Here is an 18,234-nt window from a genome sequence, read left to right on the forward strand (position 1 = left end):
CGGTCCGATGGTCATGATGCTTTCACATTATTCTCGAAGAACAAGCCGAGTCCCTATGTCGCAGTGAATTCGCGTGAACGTCATACCCATCGCCCAACCAAAGTACAAGAAGCGGAGCAAATTTGTAAAGCGTCGCACTCAGGAGAGCGGCTGTTCGGCGTGATCTCGAGGTGCGATTCTGAATGCGAACATGGATCTATCACCGTCATTCAACTACACAGGGGTGTTACACAAAGATTCCCTCGGTCATTCTTTTGCGTTCATCTCAATCAAATGTGTCTCAGATTACTACACTGGGTACTATCGCTTACTTTTACGACAACCACGTCAACCACGACAACCATGATAACCACTGACGTATTCACAGACGAAAAAATTCAGATGGAAGAGTTGTTGATGTTCACGACTACGATGATGTCTTCGAGTCCAGCATATCTAATTGACGTTTCATACACTAGAGAATTACTCGCGCTGCCAAATTCTCGGTGCGGCACGGGGATCCACAATCCATGCCCCTATCATTCCAGTACGATACTATGTTAATAGTATAGTGTATGCAGTCTTTTTACCTCTACAACTTGCCCAAAGGTGTATCCCAACCAGGGGTCGGAAACTATTAGGTATGAATAGTTCCCTAAAATACTAGGTCGACAACAGTATTTAATGCCTTAAAAATGGGCTCTGAATATGGGTTCAAGTACGTCGTATCGAAAAATGCAGGGGTCCAATCAATGGGGCTAAGGTCTCTGTATTTCTATATCGAGTCTGCTAACAATTTATAGTCATGGAGCCTCGATTATAATGCATGTAGGATCAATTGTCAGACTGGCCCCACTAAGCCCTAACCAGGAATCTTTGTTTCAAATGTTTTGTTATGGGTTAGTGGTAAAATGCTGCCGTATTATTTTCCACATTAACCTCCTCTGGGATGTCGTCGTCTCTTCTCCGACAATATGGGCGCAATAATTCCGGTGGGTATGGGCCAAGGGAAGTAGATACGCTTGGATTTACGAATCTCTTCTTTTCCTACTTATGAGATCCCAATAACCAGAGACTAATTAGGATATATTATAAAAGAGAAAGTACAATATAATATTAAGGCTTTATATGCAAAATCGGAGTATTATAATATATAATGCGAGAATATATAGGCCTTGAGAAGTGCTGCAGCACTATAAATAGTGCAACCCGAAATCTCTTGTAATTTTAGGAATTTTATTTATGGTAGAAATTAAGCTAGTAAATCTTCAAAACATCTATGAATTTATTTATATTCTATTTATTTCTCTTAGTATGTATATATTTATCCCTATCTCTCCATATCCTGATCCCATCAGTCCCATGGGGTTACGTTAAGCCTATTTAGGTAATCAAACTACCTAAGGTGATAATCGGTCTTGGCATTGGTTTTGACCGCCAAGACTTTCCCATGGGAGTTTGCAAGATGTTGTGATTGACACCTGATTAATCAGGCATGATTGTTAGGCTGTCACCCCACATAGTTAGTTAGTTAGCTCTCTCTGTAACTAACTACATGTTTGATTTCTATGGCCATTCGATATGTATTGATAAGGAGTATAAGCAAAATGTATTGATATTAAGAAATTTGAAAAGATATATTATCGTGGTATTGAAATCACAATGCTCGAAGCTAGAAATATATATAGCAAACCTAAACCTTGTAAGCTTTATAGCTTTAGGACTGATTCATTTAATTATTATTAGAGTAGTAACAGTATGCAGAGTCTAGAAATCCGATACACTAGTATAGACTAGGCGACTAGAATGGGGATTTTGAAGAACAGCACAGCTCACATCTTCACATGCGAATAGACACCACGTAGGATAGATACAATTTGGCGTGGCGAACGAGCATTGATCGAAGAGCGTGGTGCGGGTGTTGCTCCACGGCCGCAGAATTTGCACCTGGGTACATTCGTAGTATTAAACCTCAGTATATGCACATCGAGCTAACTAGCTGGCGAACATTGAACATGCAGACACGAGCTCCTAGTACTGCATAACGCCTGATAATGTACCAGATACATGCGGATTGCAATAACCAATTATATGAATCTATTTCTATACATGTGAATGGGGTGGATACAGCGAGCACGTGCAGGACTTAGGGGTGGAGTCTACGATTTGGAAATTGAAGTCTCGAAACCTATTGGGCAGGACAGATGTGTGTGATGAAGCTGAATTTCCAATGCCAAGGTACATATGTAATGGGATTACCGTATTACACAACGCCGTATTTCGTATTGTACTTTGAGTAAGACTGTGTAACCATGCACCTATGCACGCCCCCTGTCTCACATATCGACCTATCTCATTAATGACGTGATAACGGCACTCTTATTGAAAGAAAGTGGGAATTCAATCCAGTTTGAGAAGAGTTGGTGGTGTATGTTGTAGGCAATACCTTGAGCGAGTCAAAACGAGCTTCGCCCCTGTCCAAGACAAGAGTGGAGAACAGTGGAAGGAACGCAACTACTCTCACTTTTCCCGCTTTTGCCCACTTTTCGGATCCATATTGGTCATTGTTCTTCATTCGATTCGAAAAGTGTTGATTTCAAAGCATTTCAGGTCAGTGTGAAATATTCAAGCTTCTTTTGTTCATTTTGTCTCCCTATGCTTTAGCTCAGTTTCGTCTTTGCATTCCACATCGTGCGAGACTTAACATAAATATGGCTGTTCAGGTCTTCATGTATATCATCACCCCACTGCACAAAGCTAAACACCTTTATCTGATCGTCTCTTTAGTACTGGTGCCACCGGTTATATCGGCGGAGACTGGCTCTACATCGCCGCCAACGCCCACCCTGATTGGGAGCTCTCGGCTCTCGTCCGTAGCAAAGAAAAGGCTGCTGTGCTCTCCAGCAAGTATCCCAAGATCCGCGTCGTCCATGGCGATCTAGACTCCTTTGACCTTCTCGAGGAGGAAGTGAGAAAGGCAGATATCGTCTTCCGTAAGTTCATTTCAGTGTTCAGGACCACCCATGAAGGCTTATGAATTGACTGCAGATTTCGCCGATTGCGACCATGTTCCTGCTGCAGAGGCCATCGCTAGAGGGGCAAAGCATCACACTCCTCAGCGTCCGCTCTGGCTAATTCATACCTCAGGAACTGGTATATTGACTATAGAAGACCAGCACGCCTGTACATACGGTATCGAGCGCCCAAAGGTGTATGACGACTGGGAGGGCATCAACGAACTTACGAGCTTCCCTTCGGATGCATCCCACCGTGACGTGGACGAAGTAATCATTAAAGCCGGTAAAGATACCCCTACTAGTGTTCGCACTGCCATCGTCTGCCCCCCAACAATCTACGGGCTAGGTCGTGGACCCGTCGGAAAGAGGAGTATTCAGGTGCCTATTCTCACCGCCGCCGTACTCAAGCGCGGCAAAGGCTTCATGGTCGGAAACGGTGAAAATATTTGGCATCAAGTTCATGTGTCTGATCTAAGCGACGTCTACCTCCTTCTAGGTGAGGCTGCTGCCGAGGGTGGCGGTAAGGCTACGTGGAACGATGGGGGGTACTACCTTGCTGAAAATGGCTCCTTCGTTTGGGGTGACATATGCCGTGCGGTAGCGCAAGCTGCTTTTGATCAGAAGTATATCAAGTCCCCTGAGGTCGAGTCGTTGGATGGTAAGCAAACAACGGAGATCTTGGGCATGGGTCGGATTGCATGGGGTTCGAACTCTCGTGGCCATGCTATTCGTGCACGGAAGCTGCTTGGTTGGGAGCCCAAGCAGCCGAAGCTGATTGAGCTGATCCCGCATCTTGTTGCGCTTGAGGCAAAGGACATTGAGCTGGAAGGGACTCACTGCCTTTCCGGTTAGATTAACATACGTGCTAGTTTAAGATCCCCCCAATCTTTCGAAGAATATTTCTGAAATAGCACCATAGATACTAGCGCAAATCATAGTTTTTTTGAGGCGGAATGACCTCATCGGCTGAGTCCCTGGTAAATTCGCAATTAGTATATGTACAGGCATGTCTGGCGACGTGTCAAGAACTGGCTAGGTGCTCAGCGATCAGTGACCCAATTTATGACATCGCTGTACTTCTGAAGTCAATGCAGACGTTAGCAGAGATCCACAAACAACAAAGCAATGCCGGAGCATGGACCCTGAGTAATTACGCACAGCCCCAAAGTGCTGTAACATCATCTAGGCCTAGAACTAGTCAAAGGCGGGGGGGAAGTTCCGAGTAGTCCTGGGGATTGCTGGAAATCCATCTTAATATACTTCGCTATTACACATTCAGGGGAAAATGTGTCTCTGTAAAACAACATACGAAATCAAAGATCAATATCTATAGTGTGTTTTGATATTTTCATATAAATCTTCCAATGTTCCGTTATCCGTCCCGCTTCCACGCACCCTTAATAGTAAGTAAACTTCCCAAGCAGGGCTATCTTGCTCCTCTTTTCAGCTGACATGACGTGGCCCTCTGGTCTCTCGTAATGGCTCCTCGCCTGCATAATATATTTCACCGACATTTTCATTGCTGGCTAGGGTGTATCCACGGAGAAATTATGGTTTTGATCTGGTTGGACAATCACCTCGGGTGTCGATGCTCATATCTCAAACTTTTGTCAACATAGGATGCTACACATGCCTTGCTTCTTCTTAATAATAACGATTGTAGCCCTGTAACCAGTGTATCCGGAAAGTGTAAGTCGATCTCTCATCCCGTGTGGTACAAGATCATCCTACCAGTACATACAGTGCTGCTTAGATTATATGGTACATGTTTCACCAATACAATATGTTCAGTTATCATGTAGCGTGTACCGCCTTGCATATGTCTTGGACTAGCTCAATTGAATCGATTACCGAGAGATTTTGTGGGATGATTTTGCTCAGCTCTAAATACAGGGAGCGCGATCTTTCAACTGTCCAAATTTCTGGAATTTCTACATCAGGACCCTGGCTTTAAACGTTCCAAGCTTCACCAAAGAATAAAGCACCGACAATATGCTAGCAAATTTTGATGACGCACCTTGGCCTTGCACGTTGACTTTACTGAAAGCTCTGGGTTTTATCTCTGCATCAGTATTGCCTCTCTACTTTGTCATTTTGTGGCAGCAGCGTATATCTGCGTCGAAAGCTGAAGAGATCAGCAAATTTGTTGCCGATGCACCCGCCTTGGTTAAGGCGGGGTTGGCTAAAGTATGATGATATTTTTATCGGAATTGATATTGGGAAACTTGGGCTGATATACCTGACTGTAACAATTTAGGCTGATTCATTCCGGATTATGGGTGATAAAGGTCTATTGACAATTTTATCGCCTAAATACGCTACCGAAATCGGGAATATCAAAGCATTAAGTCTTGACAGGGTAATTGAACACGAACTATATTCTCACCTCAGGGGGTTTAGCCCGTTCATCTATGCTGGGGCGCATGTATTTCAAGGCACTGTGAGGAAAAAGATGACACAAGCACTTGGTTGGTACACGTTCAGGAAACCCATAAGAGCCCTCTCTAAACTTCAAGTCAGGAAGCGTCACAAAACCTGTTTCTGAGGAGGCATCACTCGCACTGGAGAAGAATTGGACGAATAACCCAGGTAGGGATCACTCCCAAGAACTCTAATCGGATGTTGCATTAACGACGAATGTAGATTGGCACAGCTTCCCTCTAGCTCCTACCCTTCTCAGACAGATCGCCCAACAGTCATCAAGGGTCTTTTTAGGCCAAACGATTTGTCAAAATCCCGAGTGGCTTCGTATAGCCACCGATTATACAACAAATTCATTTAGAGCAGCAGAGGAGCTCCCAGACTGGCCAGGCGTTCTCCACCCAATTTTAGTCCTCGTTTTGGACTCTACCAGGAAAATGCAACGAGATCTCCAAGGGGCGCGGGATATCATTGAGCCGGTCTTGAAAGAGAGGCAAAAAAGTCGAGAAGCCGCCAGACTGGAGGGGAGACCACCGCCAGTATATAATGACGCTTTAGAGTGGATGGAGCAGTCATCTAAAGGAGAGCCCTATGATCCCACAGCAGCTCAGTTGCTCCTATCTACTTTTTCCCTACACACCACAGCGGATATGATCACGCAGGCAGTTTTTGATCTTTGTGGCAAGGAAGACCTAATCTATGAACTAAGAAAGGAAGTGGTCACGGTGCTTTCTCAGGAAGGATGGAAGAAAACTTCACTTAACAAGCTACATTTGATGGATAGCTTCTTAAAGGAATCTCAACGATTAAAGCCATTAAATATTGGTGAGAACCCTCCCATCGCTTGAAGCAATCACAAATACTTATTCTTTTAGCCACATTGAGACGAATTGCGGAAGAAGACGTTGAACTTAGTGATGGAACAAAGATTGCCAAGGGGACGTCACTTTTCGTTCCTACTGATTGGATGCGGGACGCGAATTTTTACGAGAACCCGGAAACGTTTGATGCCTACCGGTTCTTAAAGCAGCGCCAAATATCTGGGGGTGAAACTCGTGCACAGCTGATAGTGCCTGCAGCTGAGCATATGGGATTTGGTCTTGGAATTCACGCATGCCCCGGTCGATTCATGGCTTCTAACAGTATTAAGATTGCACTGTGTCATATTCTGGTGAAGTATGACTTTAACCTACCTGAAGGCTCAGTTCCTAAACAAAGAAGACATGGAGGCATTCTTCAAGCGGATCCTGAGGCTGAGATCATGGTTCGTCGGCGCCAGGAGGAAATCAATTTGGATATTTGCAATATTCCTTAGTGCGATTGCAATGGGGTTCCTCTCCATTCAAAGGAATTCGGGAGTGTATAACCCTAGTCACCCAAGAGAGGTACCTAGGCATAAATCCCTGACTGCGGCCCCCTGTACCTGATTCTTTCAAGATTCAGTCTTGTACCAAAACAGACAATATCATGGTTCCTCGCCGCCCCTTCAGTACCTTATCTAGTCCGTATCTTTACCGGGTTGAGAGACCTTATGCCTCACAACTATAACCCTTATATGGCCATGTAGGATGGCGTTTAGCAAGTAACATTTGTCCACTTGTTCAATGGCAAAGATGATAGGTAGATGTGGAGTTTGTTGTCCTCACCCCATGTATAAGCTGGTCAATTTGAAATTGCGTATATTGTAATGGCAATAAAATGCAGCGGGCAGTCCTATTAAGGCCCCTGTGCCCCAGGGTAGACTGAAACAAAGCGGCAGTACTGGATAATGCCAATAGTAAGACCTAGTGATTGACTGTCTCGCACGAGGAAAGGAGGAAGAGAAGGAGAGGAGAGAGAGTATCATACATGGAGGTTCTATCACATGCCATAGTGATGGCTCAGGCATCCAACAATTTTTTATCGGAGGTACTGAAGTACATTTCCACGCCAATAGTTATGTTGGGGGTCAGCTGACCCACCTATGGGATAGGATCGTAGGATAGATAGTTTGCTCTCTCTCCTCTCCCTTCTTCCTTTCCCTGTTTGTCATGACTGTCACATAGTCTCCTCTCTCTCTTCTTCTTCTTTTCCCCTTCTTAATCATCCGCAATCATCGGTGATCATCATCAGCAGTTAGCACAAATACAGTTGCATTGATGATCTCCCTTCTCCTATGGGCTATAAGCCTTCGCTCGTTCCGAGGGCGCCTTTTTCATTGGTTTTTATCAAGTTGCGGTAGTTAGCCTAACGCACCCGGATTACCCTGAGAGCTTAGGGGAAGAGCACTAACAAACTTCGCGCACGATCGCGCATTTTTCGACGATTTTACGGGACACCCTTCGGCCCGTCCCGCAACCCTATATCGATCATCGAGGACATCAACCCCCGAGATCACCATTTTCAACAAAAGATCATTAAGACCATCGTCTTTTAAGGTCTTCATTCTCCAGTCTTTGTTACCTCGCCAGTATGCGACAGTGAAAACTCTACCCGACGCGACCGAGATTGGACCGCACATCTATTTTCTCGAGACTTAGCAACGGATCTCGATATAACAACAGTCAAGATGACTGGTTTCGACAGCAAAGCTAGCGAGCTCACCGTACATCTTTCGAAGTGTTTACGCTACCGAGCGTAACTTCCAAGCCGTCAGTTTCGACGTACCGCGATTCGGAACAACAGCCAGAGCAAGAGCGAGGGCCAGGCCAGAGGTGGAGCAAGTCCTAAAGTGAGTGCCGCCTAGTGTCAGTGCTAGTACCAATGCCAGTGCTAGTATTAGTTAGTTACACATTACGAAAAGGGGTTTTTCTAACGTTATTTGAGACGGTTCTCATAGGATTAAAATGGAGGGGGCATGCAGCAGAAAAAAGATCAAAATATATATCTCCTTGGGCATTTTGATATTATTCTCATGTAAGTTTAGGATTGAGCACTAGAGAATTCAAGTTGGGATGTTCTGTTGACCGGGTTAGGCTGGCGGCCTAACCAACCGGTTGCAGGATAAATAAGTTGGACATTGGTGCATAGCCAACAATCAATTCCAAGTATGATATCAGATGTAATGCAAACATTGAATTTATATGCATGTATGACAAACCCCAGCCAGCCTTCACATCATCCCCTGGCTATATGCATATGCAACGATACCTAAGTGGTGAAGTATGACAAAACAGAACCAGACATTTATATACAGTTTGAAGGTACTCAAGGTATTTGTGAACTTAATACATCAGGCTATCGATGTACGGAGCACTCTAGATAACTATGAATAGAGTTTGAGACAATTGGTGTGTCATATGCGGCTATTCTCACCTGTGGAATGCGCAAGTTGAGCAGTAAGGATAGTAACGTATGGTGGTAACACAACATTGTCCGTTACGAAGCCTGGGGCGATCTATATGTGTTTTTGGGTCAAATTTAAGATATGTGAACTATAAAGACGCGTTAGATCATCCATCAATCAGGCTTTGAAATCCTTTTACTTAGATCAAAGTCAACGTATAAAATCTTGCTCCAAAATGGCAGGTGAATACGATCCCACGTATGTCCAATCCACAATAAAACGACCAATGGAATGACTAACATTGAGAAAATCAACAAGTCGCCCCAGAGAGGATTCCAAAGTCAAGTATTCATACAAGCTACCCGATGTCCCCGGCAAGACCGTCGTTGGTATTTACACTATACTCCCAGCAAACGGCGCAACTCCACCTCACACACACAAAAATGCCTCTATCACCTCATTTGTCATCAGCGGTACTTATCGAGGCGCATTGAACAATGGCGAGCCGTTTATAATCCATGCAGGCGAGGCCTGGTTTGAGGTTCCACAAGACCATGTCACGCTCAGCGAAAACCCGAGCAAAACGGAGCCAGCTATTTTCCTCTCTACAGTTGTTATAGATTCGGACCTTTATGACGAGCAGGGGAATGATGCACTCTACAAGATTGATCCACCATACAATTGAGGTTGGGATGGGAGTTAGCTCTAGATCTCTTACGTGCGGAAGAACCATTTAAGAGCTTCAAAATTTCCAAATTTGTAGCTTTCATTGTACGTGGGATACATTCATCTAGGCAATACTATTTAGTATGGTTTTAGGGCTAGTCCTCTTACATTGGTAATATGGTATACAGTGTTAGGAATTTCTGACCTGCCTCCACCTGGGGTTCTGCCTCCAGCCTGTTGATGAACGTTCGCTCCTTAAGATAGTGCCATAATATATCATCCTACACCTCTACCATCTGACCCCTATATAATACCTTGGTCTGCTGGGATCTATCTACTGTGTGTGTGGTTTTCGAAGGTTGGTTAGTATGGTTATATCCGTTGGACTGACCTTTGTACCGCTGGGTGCTGTAACCTACAAATATCCAACTATCCAATAGCTCGATATACTATTCAATATTGTCATGTAGGGTGAATGTTACTCGAAATATCACCCTGCAAGTAGTTTGGTATGTCGAACTAACTACCACATATAGAAATTACTTCGAATGCTATCGTCAATCTCCGTTCTTGTTCAGTTGTGTCAACTTGTGTGACCTATGAGAGATTGTGTAGCAGATCAAATAAGCTTAATTGTAATTTCATTAATGAGGTAGAAATGATCAACTTTGATGAGTCGGCTAAGCTCCCTTGTTAGTCTGAAGTACTATCATCACATGGTATCTAAGGGCCCCAATGAGCTCGTACTGGACAACAGCCGCAGCTATACAGTTGGGACAATGGATTCTGTTGTGATGGAGGCCTTAGGCCGTCAATTTAGTGCCTCAGGCATCATCCCCTCAGCAGGTAATTAGTCGGCAGATGGTACCGTAGCAATCGACTTTCCAAACTTCCCAGGCCCTACGTATGGTAGACGCCACAACAGATTCTTACCTTCTCGTGGTAACCGGTGTAAATCCTTGTTGGGAAGACAAAAGTGAACCTTGGAACCCGCCGAGGTTGTGCGGTCCGGCCCGGTCCGGTCGGCGCGAGGCACGACCGCACCAAAACCTTGGAATCAGGGATACCTAGGTAGGTATGGATATGAAAACCACCCGACATCATTTTACCTAACTCGCACGCAGGCTCAAAAGGTGGTCTTGCAATGCCAGTGAAAGTGATGTCGCCCTTAAAAAGAAGATAGGATTGAGCTAGCATACGATCTGATATCGCCTCCTGCAAGATGCAACGAGGCGGTAGTGAACCGGTGACACAGGCAGTCAAGCTGACTTTGCACAGACCTCGTCTAAGGCCCGAAGACATCGTTAAGACTCGAACTCGTCACTTTGAGACATGCTGCACTGCGGACCTCGCTAAGGCTCGGCCACATGCAACTCGGGGTGCAGCTGTGCATCGAGACACGGGCATCCTCCTGGGATATACACAGTCAATATTGAAGAAATTGGTATTTGGCTGGTGGCCACCGACGGACCTTGTTGCAGCTTTGCCACGGGCAACCCGTCGATCCAGTTTAGACATTGGGGACCAAGCTTGGTTAGTGGAGACACTGGAGAGCGACCAACATGCACTGCCGGATGGGGGTATGTGAGGGCTTTCTGCAAGACAAGGTCGGCTTGGAGGAGTGTGGGCCCTTGCGTGGCGTGGTATAGAATGGCAGCATTGATCGAAGTACCTGTCATCTTGTGGGTGCTGAGTCAATTGTTTAACGCGTCCGTCCGCGTCGGCTAAAAATCAACACACTTTCAACGTTTAATCATGGTTGTCCTCAGAAAGCAGGGCAAAATAGACTACCAACTCACAAAGCCTTATCGACCCGTAGCGTTGCTGAATTCCCTCGGCAAGTTCCTGGAGGTAGTGCTCGCCCGAAGAATCTAGCTACGCTGTGGAAACCGAGGGGTTGCTTTCAAAGGCCCACCTTGGCGGTCGACGAGCATCTCGACTGACCACGCGTTCACCGCATGATCGACTGAATCAACACTGGGAAAGGTAACCTGGTGGAGGTCACTGCTGATGCCGGATGTATCAGGAATATACGAGAATGTCTCTCACACCTGCCTGCGTCATAAGAATTTCAGTCAAATGATAGCGATTATCACACAATCGAATATATTATTGTCTGGTAAATTTCTAAGATAATCCCCATTTATATATTAAATACGGAAACCCTGTATGGCTAGTAAACTGTTAGCTACGCAGGTTAATAAAGCGCCAACAACCACCTCAACAAGAGTATTGCCTATAAATCGATAGCCTCAGCTGTTGACTACGTGTAGGAGCACAATCGGAGAGGGATAGGATTGTGCATTCCCAATATGCGTCTAGCTGCGTACTGAATGGACTGCCCAACCATGTAACTAGGAAGCATAGTTAACATCCCCCACTACAATACATGTACAAAAGTACGTGGGCGGTGAAGTATAGTAAATATCTTAGAATCAGATGATTAGCTGTGCTGGCGTTGAAAGTGTTTGGTCAACTAATTGTATAAGATATGACGACATTATGGTAGCACTGCATAGTAATATGACTAGATTATGGCAGCACTGCATGTGAGATCAAGTCTCTAGTCTTCGAATTTGGGAGACTGCGCATTTAGCGTTTTATGAAGGTCAAAGTGGAGATGCTGTAACTATAAAGAGCCCTAGGGCGCAGAATTATTTGTCCTTTTAATATCTAATCACTAGCTCATCATATCTCGCCTTATCTACAATCTTATGGAAATATTTTCGAAATGTCTGATGATCCAAGGTAGGTCACAACATTTAATATAGACCTCGAAAACAGTAACTAACAGACCTAAAAGCCGCCCCAGAGAAGACGCGAAAGTTGTATATGCATTCCCACTGAAAGAGGTTCCTGGCAAGACTATCGTGGGTGTATACGCTACGTACCCTCCAGGCGGCTGGACTCCACCTCACACCCACGCAAACGGCTCTATCTCTGTTTATATCATTAGCGGCAAGGTGAAAAGCCAATTAAACTATGGGGAGACGACGATTAAGTCTGCTGGTCAATCCCACTATGAGCCTCCAGAAACCCATGTCACGATCGCTGAAAATCCAAGCACGACAGAGTCGTGTGTGTTTTTCTTTACGGAAATTATTGATACGAAGGTGTGGGAGGAGGAGGGGCAGGACGCACTCTATAAGCTTGATCCAGGGTATGAATGAGATGGAATGAGAGGTAGCTGTGGAGAACACTTTACGAGATAGAATATTCAGAAATTCTTTTGGGATATGTGGAGAACTATATAAGTAGAGCTTAACAATACGATATCGGCAAATGATATTATCGTCGGCGGTATATCGTCACCGGTAATTGGACAATATGAGAATAGCTCCTGGTCCTAGATATAGAAAGAAGACTTTACTACAAAAAGAATGTAAGCTTAGATACTCGTTAATTAGAGCAACCCGCTTCCGTTGTGTAGTCCGACATTGTGTTGTTGCCGTACTAGTATATGGCTTGATATTTATATATTTGATATCGCTCTCCCGTCCTGTCGACTAACTCTGCTATTGCAAAGAACATATCTAATCCTTTCTAAATTCTATTTTCACTACGTATATTTACGCCATTGGCTTTTTCCTACCAACATACTATTAGACCTGGCAGTGACGGTTCAGCGAACCGCCAAGACCTAAAAGTTGTGCATAAATATACATAAACCATGGTTTATAAGCATAATATATCCATCATAACTAACTACTATTATGCAACAGGGTATGAGGTTAGGTGGGAGACCGGTGGGAGACCGGTGGGAAGCCGGTGGGAAGCCGGTGGGAAACCGGTCTAGAACCTGTGGTTCTGTGAGGTCATTAATGATTAATTACCCTGGTAATTGGCAAAAATTTGCTTAACGAATCCCATCACTCCCATCACTACCATGCTAACAAGACTATGTTAGTCCAAAGTGCCCAGGTCAGTTGGAGCGATTATTAATTGACGAATCATCCTTTTGGTACAGTCTAAGAAGCAACATTTAAAGGTTTGGCTAGCCATTCATACTAGGTAGTTAGTTAATTATAAATAATGTTTCCCATATTGCTTGCCTAGTCTTTTGCTTTCTCCCAGATAAGCAAGCACACGGAGAAATCAAACATTTCAACAACAGCCGCCCAACCATGCCAATGCCGGACTCTTACAAAGCATTTCGTCGCACTGCCGATGGATCATCTGTTGAGATGACGGAAGAGAAACTGCCATCGTCTCTTCAGTCCAATCATGTTTTGATTCGCATCCATGCAGTTTCTCTCAACTACAGAGACGTCGCCATGATGCACGGAAAGTATCCAGTTCAAGTGATTGATCGTGGTATCCCAGCCTCCGACTGTGCTGCAGAAGTCATTACGGTCGGTTCCGACGTCAAAGACTTCAGCCCGGGAGATCGTGTTGCGCCTCTTTTCGATTTGAACACTGTCACAGGGCTTGAAGATAACATGCAGGTTCTTGGTGGTGACGTTGATGGTGTACTACGACAATACGCAGTCTTTGATCAAAAGGTGTTGGTCCACTTACCTAAGCACCTGTCCTGGGAAGAGGTAGGCTGATCATCCAAATATACCTGGAGATGAATATATACTAATTTCCCTACAGGCAGCTTGTATTAACTGTGCCGGAACCACAGCCTGGAAAGCACTTGATATGCCACGAGCCGGGGGCACTGCTTTGCTACAAGGTAGGTGTTATGTCATATATCACCTGGCAGCAATAAGAAAGTTAACGTCGAGTGCAAAGGGACGGGGGGTGTTAGCATGTTTGCGTTGTTGATCTGCTTAGCAGCTGGCATCCAGCCTATTATTACATCTTCATCCGACAAGAAGCTGGAGATAGTGCGGGCGCTGGGCAAACCAGGAGCGGTACAGACCGTGAATTACACAACACACCCTGACTGGGATGAACAAGCGCGCCATTTTACCTGCGGACGAGGTGTCGACGTTGTCGTTGACAATGTGGGGCCCACCGCTATCGCACAAGCTCTTTCGTCCCTTGCCCGTGGAGGTCTTATCTCCCTTGTCGGCTTCCTAGGAGGGTTCAATATGGACAAGCAACCCGACGTACTTGGGCCTGTTCTACTGAAGAGCGCCAGATTAAAGTTTGTTACCTTTTGCCAACGAAGCAGTTTGCGAGATATACTAATCTTCTTGTGTTTAGGGGTCTTACCCCGGGCACGAAGCCTGAGTTCCAGGCTCTCTGCAATTTCCTGGAAGAAAAGGCACTCCAGCTGAAGCCTTTATTGGATGACACTATCTTTCCCTTCGAAGATTCAAAGAATGCTTTTGATCATCTTTATGCGGCCAAACATATGGGCAAGGTGGTGATCAGAATGTGAAATTCGGCAAATTCGGCAACTACCCAACGCGCTATTGGAGCGAAAGCTTTGGATTACGATTTTCAATTTGACATGTTTCGTTCCTATATTATGCACATATCTCACCATCCAACTCTAAATTGATCGATGAGCTGCTTTGTCGCATCTCCATGGGTGATATTGTGGGGATGGCCATCAGAATACTGAGTAGTTTACGGCTTCTGCAGCAATGTGATGCGACATGTTCGGTGCTGCCAGAACTCCTCCACGGATACTCACCCCCGTTCTGGTTCCCTCACGTGAATTTGTTTGTAATCGGTCAGGGAGCTGGCCGAAGTCAACCACACGGTAGTCTTAAAACAACAATGCGTCCTAGCAATCAAGGCTCGCTGGACATTGTCCCTGCCAACATACGGGTTGTTAGAGAAATAGATCGTTCCGATGCATCTTCAGTGTTTGAGACAGAACTCGAAGGCCGGAAATATGCTATGAAACTTGTAAGTAGTCTCAGCTACTTGCTCTTTGTTTATTACTAACGGCTCAGTTTCACGACAACGGGGATCTAGAATTTGCCGAGAATGGTCGAGACCTAAATCAATTCCGCTGCGAACTAAATGCCTATATGAATCTTCGGGAACACGGTGTCTGTGAGAGGGGATTCGTCCCATACTTCTACGGCCACATTGATCGAATCGACCCTACCGCGTTCGATCCAGCTTTTCAACTCGCGCACTATAAATATCACTCTAAAGCAATACTAAATTTAATCTTTGACAATACGAGTCTTGGAGCCATTTTCTTGACAAAGAGAGAGGTGAGAGAATGATGACTAGGAGAGCTCTCGAAGACAGATATTGGGGCACACGAGTCAGTTCGAGTTGGTTCTTATACTGAAACCGTCTTGAAACTTGGAATTTTTCCGGCGGTAACCGTATATGGACTAGTGCACTTTGCTAATTACATAATGTTGGGTGCATTTATGCCTGAGGCATACAGCCCCACATGGGATAGATCCATGGATCCTATCAACAGCACTATCACCGAACCGAATGGTCGCATATTTCCGGGCGTGCGAAGTTCCCTATGGACGAATCAAAGAATTGCTACCAAAACATGCGCTTTCTAAGTTGAAGTGTTGTCTCGGCCAAACCAGACAAATACGGAACCTATGCCTATGTTGTAGGAGCATGGAGTATAGAATAATAATGCTGATTGCACTCAGGGGCGTGCTCAGTTGCACTCAGTGAGCAAAAAGCGGCAAAGGACTGAGCACTAACACGGAAATGGAAGTGATAAACAGGGCCTGATTAATCAGGTGTCCATCTCAACAATTTCCCATCTGATCCTCAGTTTTACTCAGTGGGCAAAGAGCGGCAAGGGCTTCTTCCAATAGGTGAACATAGTAATACTAATTCTCCTACGGGAATTATCCTACATATTATTCAAACCACTCCACATCATCCACCACCCCAAATGACCATAATCAGACATCAACCTACGAAGAAGAACCACCAGCAGCTTCAATCAAAAACTTCCCAGCCTCCTCAGTATCAGAGCCATAAGTAAGGTGCGCCATGGTATTTCCTCCGTTGAGGCAGACAGGGTCACCTTGGTGACAGAACTCCTTGACCTTATCATCGGGAACCTTACCGACACTCTGAGCCTTGAGTGGGTCACCGAAGAGAACGGCAGCAGTAACCTGGTCAGCATCGAGGCTGCTAGCAGCCTTGTGGACGACCATGGCACCCTGGGAGTATCCACCCAGCAAGACCTTGGTCTTAGGGCACTGGCTGAGAGCCTGCTTGACGAGCTTGGCCATGGTGGGACCGCCGGTTCCACCCATCGCTGTGTTGCCCTGTTTGAATGGAGTGTTAGTTGACAAGATCTGGTTTATTAATCTTCATAGTAGTGCACCGAGCGAAGCCAAGTCCAGTACTGAAGATAGGAAAAAGGGAAGAAGGGGTTCTCATACCGCTGCATCCGCGGGATAATCCACTCCCTGCACGGTGACCTTGTCGCCGGTCAGGGAGTTCAACTGCTTGGCGAGGGGGGTCCAACGACGGTACCCATGTTACCCGTTTCGCCAGTTCCGCGTGCAAAGATGAACGTGTACTCCTTGCAGCCGTCATTCTGGGTCACACCCTTCTCGGTTGAAGAGCCCGAGCCTAGAAATTGACTATTAGCATTGCGTTCCCCATATGCTGTGATAGCCTGTTTAGGGGGTCTTACCGAAACCCGGGAATCCACTGCCACTGCGTGCGAGGGTACCGAAGGAGGAGCTAGAGTCGTCGGAGCTGCTACCAGACCCCGAAAGTCCTGGCATGAAAGACTTCCAGGCATCCAGTGCACTGCCGGTTCCAGTGCTGGAACCGAAACCGGGCAGCTGACGGTTTTCGATGGTGGAGGTGGGAGCTGCGATGGCAATACTAGCCAAGGCGAGGATGATAGTAGACTTCATGTTGAAACGAGGGAATTATATTTGTCAAAGAAGGGATTTGAGAGACCGGCTCTGCAATTGTGGAATAGTAGTGAATGAATTGGATTACAACAAAACCCGGGAGAGGAATGATTCATTCTTATATACTTGAATTTGTTGAGTTCGGCACTTGGATTGGGAATTGTCTCAAACTGAAAATTTAGTGAAACGAGGATCCTGTTTCATCGTTGGACGACCCCTGTTGTGGGGGTCCCGACACAGTTGGAGAACACACGGAGTAGAGTAGCCCTACAAGAGATCCAAGAGATCCAAGAGATCTTCAATGGATCCCGGGTTCTTCCGTTTTCTCTTCTTCTGGATCTGAACCTGAAGATCACATAAAAATGTCAAATTATCTGTTCACAGAGGTATTCTAACTTCTACATCTCTAAATGATCTTTAGCTGATGTATCTATTTCCTCCGTATATCCATGTAATATATGTGAAGATGTGATAGATCTACCACAAAAGTCCTGAGACACGGGGTTTTCAGGCGTTGAGTTAAATGATTGAAGGATTCAAAATTCGGATGTTCTCAAGAATGAGTCCATTTGCACTTAATCGGGAAATTCAGCCGGACCCCAAATCTTCGGAGACAAGCCCTAAGAAAAGGGCGAGGAAGTGTGGAGGATTCTACACGCAGGAATCGTATCAGGGGGTTCCTGAACTCTCAGTGGGACCCGGTCGATGCTCAGGGGGAGAACGGAGGTTCCACCAACATTAACCACGTGCTCCATACTGTGAACTGGTTAGCTACCGGTCTACTATTGGTAAGGAACTACTTATTATAGTTATTATAGTAGTAAAGAACTAGTTAAAAGTGGAAATAAAGTGAGATGCGTACGTTGTATACAGTAGGAAGTGGAAGAAGGGGGAAATCGAAATATAGGAAGCAAACGGGCTAGTCCCGATTAGGAAGCCAGATAGAGACTTTGTCCATGGAGTATGGAGCATGTTGTTGATATCGGTGGGATCTACGTTCTCGTATCGTACTCCAATAAGAACTTGGGCCCAACCCCTGATACGACTTGTACAGAGTACTGTATGTTGCACGTTTGGTCTAGTTGATGCTGAGAAGAGAACTCCAGAGTTTACAGAG

The 18,234-nt window shown here is 45.4% G+C and overlaps 8 protein-coding genes across 8 annotated transcripts; 6 read left to right on the top strand and 2 right to left on the bottom strand.

Annotated features, from left to right (window-relative positions):
* Positions 1-2,690: 2,690 nt before the first annotated feature.
* On the top strand, positions 2,691-3,848 carry N7516_011324 (Semialdehyde dehydrogenase NAD-binding; the record flags this gene model as incomplete). Its single annotated transcript, XM_057224042.1, has 3 exons — positions 2,691-2,710; positions 2,767-2,972; positions 3,028-3,848. The coding sequence occupies 3 exons, from the start codon at positions 2,691-2,693 to the stop codon at positions 3,846-3,848; spliced, it is 1,047 nt and encodes a 348-aa protein (XP_057069182.1).
* Positions 3,849-5,099: 1,251 nt separating this feature from the next.
* N7516_011325 (putative cytochrome P450 monooxygenase) lies at positions 5,100-6,732 on the top strand (the record flags this gene model as incomplete). The annotated part of the gene is made up of 5 exons (XM_057224043.1): positions 5,100-5,183; positions 5,254-5,464; positions 5,493-5,585; positions 5,640-6,242; positions 6,293-6,732. Coding segments are annotated over 5 exons (1,431 nt in total), but the record flags the coding sequence as incomplete, so codon positions are not given.
* A 2,185-nt stretch (positions 6,733-8,917) lies between these two features.
* On the top strand, positions 8,918-9,367 carry N7516_011326 (cupin domain-containing protein; the record flags this gene model as incomplete). Its single annotated transcript, XM_057224044.1, has 2 exons — positions 8,918-8,940; positions 9,001-9,367. The coding sequence occupies 2 exons, from the start codon at positions 8,918-8,920 to the stop codon at positions 9,365-9,367; spliced, it is 390 nt and encodes a 129-aa protein (XP_057069184.1).
* Positions 9,368-10,700: 1,333 nt separating this feature from the next.
* Positions 10,701-11,027, bottom strand: N7516_011327 (uncharacterized protein; the record flags this gene model as incomplete). The annotated part of the gene is made up of 1 exon (XM_057224045.1): positions 10,701-11,027. One exon carries the CDS (start codon positions 11,025-11,027, stop codon positions 10,701-10,703), a length of 327 nt encoding a protein of 108 aa, XP_057069185.1.
* A 1,052-nt stretch (positions 11,028-12,079) lies between these two features.
* N7516_011328 (cupin domain-containing protein) lies at positions 12,080-12,518 on the top strand (the record flags this gene model as incomplete). The annotated part of the gene is made up of 2 exons (XM_057224046.1): positions 12,080-12,096; positions 12,152-12,518. 2 exons carry the CDS (start codon positions 12,080-12,082, stop codon positions 12,516-12,518), a joined length of 384 nt encoding a protein of 127 aa, XP_057069186.1.
* A 954-nt stretch (positions 12,519-13,472) lies between these two features.
* Positions 13,473-14,680, top strand: N7516_011329 (zinc-dependent alcohol dehydrogenase family protein; the record flags this gene model as incomplete). Its single annotated transcript, XM_057224047.1, has 4 exons — positions 13,473-13,889; positions 13,945-14,026; positions 14,086-14,443; positions 14,503-14,680. The coding sequence occupies 4 exons, from the start codon at positions 13,473-13,475 to the stop codon at positions 14,678-14,680; spliced, it is 1,035 nt and encodes a 344-aa protein (XP_057069187.1).
* A 344-nt stretch (positions 14,681-15,024) lies between these two features.
* Positions 15,025-15,485, top strand: N7516_011330 (uncharacterized protein; the record flags this gene model as incomplete). Its single annotated transcript, XM_057224048.1, has 2 exons — positions 15,025-15,156; positions 15,204-15,485. The coding sequence occupies 2 exons, from the start codon at positions 15,025-15,027 to the stop codon at positions 15,483-15,485; spliced, it is 414 nt and encodes a 137-aa protein (XP_057069188.1).
* Positions 15,486-16,154: 669 nt separating this feature from the next.
* N7516_011331 (uncharacterized protein) lies at positions 16,155-17,117 on the bottom strand (the record flags this gene model as incomplete). The annotated part of the gene is made up of 4 exons (XM_057224049.1): positions 16,155-16,514; positions 16,632-16,694; positions 16,718-16,824; positions 16,889-17,117. 4 exons carry the CDS (start codon positions 17,115-17,117, stop codon positions 16,155-16,157), a joined length of 759 nt encoding a protein of 252 aa, XP_057069189.1.
* Between the last annotated feature and the right edge of the window lie 1,117 nt (positions 17,118-18,234).

The sequence above is a fragment of the Penicillium verrucosum genome, assembly GCF_028828655.1.
Source record: "Penicillium verrucosum strain IBT 35672 chromosome Unknown utg000005l_segment0_segment0, whole genome shotgun sequence".
NCBI lineage: Eukaryota > Fungi > Ascomycota > Eurotiomycetes > Eurotiales > Aspergillaceae > Penicillium > Penicillium verrucosum.